We start from the raw sequence: 10,000 nt of genomic DNA, 5'->3' as shown, positions 1-10,000 counted from the left end.
TGAATGATTAATGTGGGGTTACAGTACAGTGAGATTCAAAAGGCTCATAATGCCTGAATCATTATTATTATTATTTTTTTTTACATTTTTACTTCCCTTTCATAAATGAATCTGCTTGTCTACACCATAACACTTCACCTAAAATACCTGTCCAAAACAAAATCTCCAAAACATCACAAAAAGCCCCTTAAAGCTTGTAAACCTACAGAGCAGTTGTCTCTTCACAAAAACACAGTATCATACCCCCTTCATTTCCTTTTGGGATTTGGCAGGATATGAAAAATGTAATGCCCCGAAGCAGATTGCTGTTTTATCGGGTACATGCGTAGATTTCCAAATTTGGTCAAATACCAGTTCTGGTTTTGACTCCTGTACTATCCTACACGCACTGCAGATATGTGAGCTCAGATGCTGGTGCAGAGCAGAAATGAACCAGTCGCTTGAAAAGTAGTGGAGTCAGTAGTCAGAGGAAAAGCCACTGATCGTGGCACTGTTGAGCTCCTGGATTACCAGGCCTTACACTGACCTATAACAGTCAGAAATTGAAAGTGTAAGCTTTGATGATTACAACAATATAAGTCGATGTGGAGAAAATCCCATCCATTGTGGGATTCCACTTCAAGGGGGTTAAATCCTGCAGGCTTGACAACCAGTTACCATGCTAGGTCAACTGTAAGACCATTTAAAGACCATATATCACAGAAGAGCTTTATAGCTCCGGAGGAAACTTCTTGTAAACAAGTATTTGTTACATTACACAAACACCCCCCTCCCGGCCATCAACGCGCCCCAACTATGTGCACTGAAGTGGGGCTAAAAGCCTGGCTTCCACTGCCCCCCTCAGCTCAGCAGCTGTGATTAAAAGCGATGGATGGCACTGTTTCCTCTTTACTTTTTGATAGTGGTCAATAAAATCACTGATCTTTTAACCCCCACCCCCAACACACCAAACACACGCATTAAACCCCTCTGTGCTTTTTATTCATTTCTACTCCGATTAGTGCTGTTGGTAAACTGAGGCTGGGGTTTAGAGATTCATATGAGCTGTTGCTGAACATGATTCATAAGCATGCTTAATGCAGAATCACCCTGAGCCATATCAAGCAGATCTTTAACTAAAGCATTTGGTGGACACCGTCCAAAACTGGACACACAAGCATTAAACATCAGTTATATCCTTTTAGTTATGTCCTGGGGAAAAAAATAAAAGTAATACAAAAAAGCAAGACGTGATCTTCAAACTTGGTTGAACCTCGTCATCTATATTCATTTTCTACAAATTGCTGTTCCACATGAGGCTTTAATGGCTGTATTGGAACATATTACAGCAAACCTCTTGGATCCATATCTTGTAGGATATCTGAAAAGGTGGATGTATTAAGATATATTAAGATCTTCAAAATAACTCTTCTAAAATCCAACAGATTCCATCAGCCTCTGAGATTTGGATGCAGTTTCTTTTTTAAAGTCAGTGCCATAACTGATAAGAGAAGGAAACTGAGATGAATTTTCTCCTCGTAGATTAGCTCTGTGATCTCTGTCCATGCATCACTTCACTGAACATGACACTAAAATGTTCTGTATAAATAGTTGAAGCGATGATGTGTAATCTTAATTTAACGACCCTTGAGTGGAATCGCCCTTCAGGACATACCTAAATCACTTAGTGTATCAGCAGCGCAGTAATGAATGAGTAATGAATGTGCTCCACTTCAGCTGAATCTATTAACTGGCACACACGCCGCTTAACTCATACATATGCAAAAGTTCAGGTTGGCAGCTAAATTACACAAACACACTCATTACACTTACGGAACAGTTGCTCGTAAAAAATCTCACACTGCTAAATGTCATCTTCATGGAAACATCAAAACGATGCTAGTGACATAAACAAATAGCTGAATAAATACTAACTCCATGATCTGCACACAAACAATCTGAAGGAGTTAATTGAAGTCAATACCTCGGCTTGGGCAGTCAGTAAACGAGGGAAGAAATTAAATAAATACGTAATAAAAGCACGCTGTCGGCCCCTGTGATCTGTTATGTGTGACAGAGATTCTGCCTAGAATGAAGAGTGCTTAACAAATAAAATGAATTATTATTATTATTATTATTATTACACTTGCACACCAATCACACTGGCTCTGTTTGGCAGTGCCTGGGGGGGGGCTTCTCTTACTTCCTCTGGTTGTTGGCAGAGACGGGCACCCTCCAGCCCTTGATCTGGCTGAGCTCAGAGTCGGAGAGCTCGATGCGCAGGGGCAGGCGGGGCATCCACACGCTCACCTCCAGCTGGGCGCTCAGGTAGCTGTAGGTGAAGTTCACCAGCATCCGCACGCGCCCGCCGGTCTCCTTCCCATCCATGTACACAAAATCACAGCGCTTGGACACCTGGGACAAGACGACGGGGAAAAAACAACAATGACAGGCTCAGATCTGTGATTATGTGCTGATGCTATGTATTCATCCAGAGGTCATTTAACCAACGATCAAGCTTTTCAAATCGCCCCGGCTCGCTGAATAAATGCATGCCAAACCAAAAGAGAGCAGAGTGACCTTGATGGGTGGATGGTGGTGGAGCAGAGAGCATCTGTAAACAGGACTGCTCCCTGGATCAGAAGCTTAAGAGGGGAAAGGGAGGATATCTGAATGTGCTTTAATTAAGTGAGTAAACTTCTCAGCAGCAGCAGGATTTGTTAGTACTGTCAGGACCCAGAATTAGACAAGCGGAGAGAAAGTGAGTGAGTGAGTGTGAGTAGGGACGAGAAGCACGGAGAGAGAGAGAGAGAGAGAGGGAGAGTAAGAGAGAGAAGAGGGAGGAAGGCACAGGATGGAACCATCTCTCCCACAGAGTTTGGCAAGTTTATGCTAATCTGAGAGATGGAGGGAGGCAGAGAGGTGACGACGGAGAGGTGGAAGGGAGGCGATGCTCGGCAGTGATATCCAATGTGTCATTTCTGTAATCCGTCTCTGATGGCTGCTGTCTGCGACCGTGCTGAGCTCCAGCGATCAGACAACATGCCCCCGGAGCCGCGACAACGTGCGGTGGCGCACCTTAGTCACAGCTATCATTAAAACTCCATTAGCTCACGCCTGCTATTATCACCCTCCTGCACACAGGTATGTGGGGAGGGAGGGGGTGCTGGTATTTATGAGCTGTGCGTGTGTGTGTGTGTGTGTGTGTGTGTATGCGTGCGCCGAGGTGTTAGAGTGCACTATAGAAAGAAAGTGGCAACTCTGTTGTGCACTGTGAAATCTTTAGTTACCAATTGGCTCTGGATTTTCATTTTTATGTAGAATGTGATGGTAACAGCTCACACCTCCCCAGACTACAGAGTGTGCAAATATTCATCGGAAAAGTCCCGACCATTTGGAATGACTACTGCGTCATAGGCGTGTGTGTGTGTGTGTGTGTGTGTGTGGGAGGGTGTGTGTGTGCGACCAGGTCAATCTCTACTGCAGTAATGCACAGATCTCCTCTCCTGAGGCGAGTCCATAAAGGAAATGAGTTCTGAAACTGTAGTGAAAATTGATCCCCCACCATGACCCGTTTAGATGCGCTAAAGCTCCTCTGAAAGGGGTCACTGGCCAGGAGAGCCAAAGCCTGTGGGAATGATCCAATAATAACTGGATAAACTTCGCCACTGCTCTTAATAGACATGCAAAGAAAAAGCCTGAATGGCAGTAAGGGCCAGTGGAGAGTCTGGGCTGGCCATCTCCAGCCACGGGAAGCTTTTAGAGATTTCTCTCCAGATTTTCTATATTTAAATTATATATTTGCCATTTCATTTGGTCCTTTAAAAATATATATTTCTTATTTTCATTTTTTTTCTTTTTCATTTAAACTAACTGTATATACTTGTATATACAGGTATATATATATACACCCTTTTTCTTCTATCCTTGCTTTCTTTTTTTCTTGTTCGTTTCCCTTTTATCCTCCCCTTATCGCTTTATTCCACCGGTCCTAATCCAAAATCTCACGGCCATCTCTCCCGTATGAGTCAGCGTGAGCTGTGTGTCTGTGGGTGTGTGCCTGTGCTCAGGTCCAGCTGAGACTGAGATGTGTGGAGCAGAGGGAGTGGAGCCCTGGCCCTTTCACATCACTCAGCAGCCTGGTGCTCTGACTGGCGGACCCTGTGTACCTTGAGGATGTCTGTGTCTGTTGACTGGCAGCTGGTGGAGATGGTGATGTCTGTGACTGAGCCATCTGCCTCCACTGCCAGTATGGCTACAGGAACTGAAACCCTCCTCCCCGTCAAGATGGCTGTGTTCAGGAGCTCAGTATCCTGGAATGGCACCACAGAGAACATGTAAGACACAGAAATACACAGCCACACACACACACACACACACACACACACACACACACACACACACACACACACAGACGTTGTACATACACTCACTTGCATTTTCACTTAAAGGAGACCTTTGGTTCTCTAAAATCAATCTGTCCCCACAAATATAAATATATTCTTTCAGTTGGAATAGCATTCGAGAGTGCTCAGAATGAAAACCCAACTCGACCCCATTCCACTACCATTTCGCTTGCACTTGCTCACAGAATATTTATAGATGTATGGATGGGCTGAGATAGACGCGGGGGAATGCTTATGAGGTTTCACCCTGAATCACCTCTCTGTCTGTGAGGCAAAATAGGTGCCATGCGGTGGGCATCTGGACGCACGACACCACCACTGCCTACCCCTCCGAGCGCCCACAGCCAGTCTTGAGCTGTCTGCACAAGTCAATCTAACTGTTAGTCTAACGAGAGTGAAATTAACCTGTGGCTCCGAGACGTCTTTAGATGGGCTCCTTCATTACGACGGACTTCTTCTGTCCGACGGACTATAATAATATCAGTCTCGAGATGGCGGATTGTGTGTCTGAGCGCGGACTTAAGTGTAGGGGCCCTGACAGATGTCCTTCAAGCTGCCACCTCCCCAGACAGCTGCTCTGCTGCTCAGGATTCAAACGAGTTTTTTGGAGATAAATCTAAGACTCGAAGTCCGCCGTGACTCTGCTGTGTACTCGGCGATTGTTTTTTTTCTGGTTTTGTTTTTGTTGTGACGGCTGTGTTCGAGACACTCTGTACTTCAGTAATTTTAGATTTGGTCCATCGGGTTAAATCCATTCTATAGCGATTTCTGAAGCCTCATGGTTCAACAGGCCTGTTGGCTTGGCTTTTGGTGTTTAACAATAGCGGGATGGAGAACTGAAACCTCTGTCTGGCTTCTACTGGTGAGTTGTATTTGACTCAAAGCCTTATATTGAACCACTTCTCTGTATGAGACACTTTTATCTGCACAAGAACACTGGTTTGTTTCTCTCAGCATTCTTGACAGCATAGGGTGACAGTATTTCCCGAACAAAAAGATAGTCGCAGGAGCAAATGGCCAATGGGAACAAAAGACTAAAAAAAGTTACAATTTCAGGCTGCTGCATGATAAAAAGGAATAACTACACGACTGATTAGCACACCCTTAACATTGTAGGAATGGGTCAGGAAAGGTGAAGGAGATTTGAAAAAAAGCCCTGTAGTAGTGATAAAACATGCTCTACAGAAACCCACTGATTTCCCCTCTATCTTCTCTCTCTCTTTCTTTCTCTCTGCCTATCTCTCTCTCTCTCTGCCTCTCCCTCTCTCCGTCTCTCTCCCCTTCGGTCGTCACAGTTAATCCTGACAGGCGTAATTTCCTATGAATGAATGTCAATTTCATTAGCACGGCGTCGGAGGGAGCCTGACCCACTCACGCAGCGGCGCGGGGGAGATCAAAGCTGGGGGCAGGAGACAGATTTGGCAGAGGGCCTCTAGACAATTAACACGCCGACACCAACACACATCTGCTCTCTAGGCAGCCATGAATCATTTATACGAGATATTGTACTTCTATAGTGAGAGCCCACCCCACCACACATTCCTGCACTAGGGGCCATTCAATAAAAATACAATAGAGAGGGAACTATTATACGGCAATGACTTTGGCTGCCCTGGGATCCCTGTTTATGTCTCACAAATACTGTGGTAGGTCCCAGGGGGCCAGTTACGAGTGTGAAGCCGAGAGAAGCCGGGGGGTGAAATGTGTAGTAGTAGTGTGCTGACGTATGAGGAGAGAGAGCTAATACTTAAACACACTCACACTGTCACAAACACTCACTGGGAGCATGAACATACACACATTCACACACACACACACACACACACACACACACAGACACACACACAAACCCACACACACACACACACACACACATTAACACACACACACACATGCACACACACACACACACACACACACACACACACACACACACACACACACACACACTCACACACACACATACCAATTCACCAATACACGTACCAATATTGCCATAAAAACTTACGATGCACAAACCAAATTCCTACACACACATATTTCTGTAATAGACAGCTAAATCACAAGTAGACCTAGACAGGTAAATCACACATAGACCTGCACAAGGGCATACACACACACACCATGATGAGTGGAGCCAAGCCAATGAAGTCCTTCTGCGTGGTGTAAATTCTCATGCTTCCCTCATCCTTTATGTTGCCAGGCAACTCCAGACGCCATGTGATCAGCTGGCCCTCTGATTGGTCACTGAATTCTTCGGCCTCAAAATCCAGCTGCAGGACCTCCAGTAGTCCCCTGTCAATCACATGCAGCTTTAACCTGACATTCAGACTCAGACACGTGCATACACACTGTGCTCAACAGACAGACACACACACACACACACACACACACACACACACACACACACACACACACACATAAGTACACTCTGTCTCTCTCTCTCTATCTCTCACACACACACACACACACAGTGGCGGTTATACAGGTTAATACGCCCCGGGCAAGGCCCCCTCCGAGCGCCTCCCTCCCTATTTTTATTTTATTTTATATATATATATATATTTATAACTAAATAAATGAAAGATAAAATTTGCACAATTGCACAAATCCTTTACAGAGAAGTTTAAATAATCAATGGGAATCAATGGGAATAAACATGCCCTTACTGCCTACATGCTAAATATCTGTCATTAAACGCTATATTAACTTCTTTTAGCTGCTTGGTTACTGCCTAGAATTCTATGCATGCCACACTTCAACTTATTCCTGGAAAACTATACTTTGTCACAAAGGCAAATGGCAAATGTTCCGTCTTTGAAACTGCCTACAGAAGATATGAACATTCCGTTGGCTAATTACACCGTCCAACGTGATGAACCTAAAACTGAACGTGTAACAGTTTTGTTGCAAAGCACAGTCTTATCGCGAAATTAGATCTCGTGTTTGTTAAGTTAAACCCGATGTATTGTTGTATAATCATAGGCAGCTAACAAATGTAAGAGTTATAGCCTACCACCAATTAACATTAGCCTTTCATCACTTCATGGATACCGTAATCAAACAGAGAGAGCATAGTGGAATACCTTTATGTTTTGCTCGTTTCTCCTCTTCTTCTTTTCTTTTTTTTCGAAATTTGGCACCTGACGGATTTTTGCATTTTCCTATCCATCTCTGTGCTTAATTTGCACTCGACAATCAACACATTCTCCACCCCCCAACACCGTCACTCGTACAGAAGTTAAGACTAAACCAATTCACCTCGACCTTGGTGACACATAATCGTTCAGTATTACCTATTTGTATAACCCATTTCACAGAATTCAGAAAAACAAAAAACGTGCAGGAATTATAGGCCTGTAATTATGATTATGAATGTGCGTTTTTTGCAAGAAAGTCGAGGTGTGACTGACTTGCTCCCACTAATTGTATTAGAGTATTGCAGTGGATCCCCCCGTCCCCCCACTTGTCTGTTCCACTTGGGAGTCCCAGAGGTTAACTTTTCCCCCGGGCTCCCTCCCCTTCCCCGTTTTCACATATGGCACCTTCTTAGCAAGCAGGGGCGCAAGCAGGAGCGCCTGCAGCCGCAGGGGGCGCCAATTCGCCAATTCCCCACACAGTGATATGATAGATAGAAAACCACTTCGCGGCCCAGATTATTATTTATTTATTTACTTGGTCGTGCCACCCTCCACGTGACTTGAAAAAGTGCCGCCCCGGGCCACCGCCTGGGTGGCCCGTGCCTAAAACCGCCACTGCACACACACACACGCACACGCACACGCACACACACACACACACACACACACACACACACACACACACACACACACACACACACACACACACACACACACACACACACACGCACACACCACTAAGTGAAAGAATAACATCAGCAATCAAAGCTGATGGAGATTTCTAGCGTGTTCTTGATTGATTAAACACATGCAGGATTATGCAGGAGACATCCAAGACTCTACCCAATCTAAGAGTCCTCTAGCCTGCCTCCCTCAGGACAGCATGGCCTCAGAATCAACTGACAAAAGATTCTCCCATCCTCGACAGACCTTCTCATTGTATCCCGGTTTATATTTGAGCTTCCCTGACATTTAAAGTGCACACACTTGAGCATGTACTTTAGTGTCAGTCATTGTTAGCGTGCTACCGAACATCGAGCGTGTGAAGAATTTTCAATAAATAAGCAGCGAATGAGAGCCTTAATCCGGGGCAGCGTGTATGGATATGAATTGCGTGCCACTGATTGCGAAGGATCCCATCACAAGATGGCCTAGGGGAGTGACACAACTCCCACTGATGAAGTGACAGATTAGTGCAGCTTGGCCCTCCCTGCTGTTCCGTTCCGCTGCCAATTCCATCATACCTCTTCCTTTATCCCAATGAAGCTGTCAAAGCCCCTCTGTCCAGCGTAGTTGGACGATACACATCTGGATTACCTCAGGCTAGGCACACGGCCGGTCACTGTAGGGACACCTACCCCCCCACCCCCCCTCCCCACAGTCTGCCAGATGGGATCAATGGCTGGGATTGATTTCTATCTAGTCAGCTCACGTGTCTGTCTGGAAAGCTGCCGGTTGCAGAGAATGGGTGTTACAGTAAATGTCGCCCCAAAGCAACACTTTCAACCAAAGAAAAAAGACACCAAATGGGTGAGGGGGATTGACATGGAACCAAGAGCCTCAGATGAACCACAGGGGGTGAACTAGTGGTGGCTCTGATTCCCCCTGCTAACCCCTCATCTGCCGGACGTATCATGGCTTTCTTAGCCCCTCTAAGGCTAGCTCCTCTCTGGTTAATGCGGACAGATAAGACTTGAAATCTGAACTCTAATCTTTCAGCCGAGTGCGCGGTCCCCTAAGCCAGGATAACACCCAGATGGATCAGGGATGATTGTTAATAAGTGGGTCGCCAGAGAGACAAAGGGGAAGCGCAGCGGGAGTGCCATTGTGTGCCGTCATTGGAGGTGGCTAAAGCGGAGTGACGCATCTGTGCAGAAACTCTGTCAAATCCATCATTTAAGTCCAAGTTGATATCACTCTATAAATATCTTTTGCTAATGCAGGCTTCCTGCAGACTTGTGTTGATGTTTGTTTTGTTGGTTGAAGGTAAATAATGGTATGATATAGTATACCATAGTACAGCAATGCATTCTATTGTAGTTCATTGTTATTTGACTTCCTTTATTTTGTCTCACAAAACAATGGCGCATAGTTGTTGTTGTTGTTTAGAAGCCTGTTTGTTTTCACTTGGAAAAAAACAAGCAACTTCGTTAACCAACTCAAATCATATCACCCAGAGTGTAGGCTCTGGAAATAAGGGTCCTTTCTCAACGCATGCAGCATTTGGATAGCCCAAAACCAAAACACCGCACAGAGTCTTACACCAGGCCTGGCATATCATTTTAATGAGATGGTGTTTGGTTTCAGAAAAGGCAGATTAATTTGTCAAAGGGGAAAGACTCCACTGCCCCCAACTGTGCTTTGTGTGTGTGTGAGGAGGGGGGGGGGGCTCTCTGCACCCCTACTGCTGCCCTTATCGCTGTAATCATTTTGACCACCATCAGAGCCTGTGCAAGCATCATCCTCACCCCTGCA

At 45.3% G+C, this 10,000-nt stretch overlaps 1 protein-coding gene across 1 annotated transcript in view; it reads right to left on the bottom strand.

Moving 5' to 3' along the window:
• LOC308372544 (transmembrane protein 132D) overlaps positions 1 to 10,000 on the bottom strand; it is a gene marked incomplete at both ends in the record, with an annotated part of 27,937 nt that overhangs the window by 3,861 nt on the left and 14,076 nt on the right. The window contains 3 exons of the mRNA XM_080847709.1: positions 2,183 to 2,394; positions 4,149 to 4,292; positions 6,509 to 6,680. Of these exons, the coding sequence (XP_080703835.1) occupies positions 2,183 to 2,394; positions 4,149 to 4,292; positions 6,509 to 6,680 (528 nt within the window). The remainder of the gene's footprint in view (positions 1 to 2,182; positions 2,395 to 4,148; positions 4,293 to 6,508; positions 6,681 to 10,000) is intronic.

The sequence above is a fragment of the Sprattus sprattus genome, assembly GCF_963457725.1.
Source record: "Sprattus sprattus genome assembly, chromosome: 11".
Lineage (NCBI taxonomy): Eukaryota > Metazoa > Chordata > Actinopteri > Clupeiformes > Clupeidae > Sprattus > Sprattus sprattus.
This window is presented reverse-complemented; position numbering and strand designations above follow the sequence as displayed.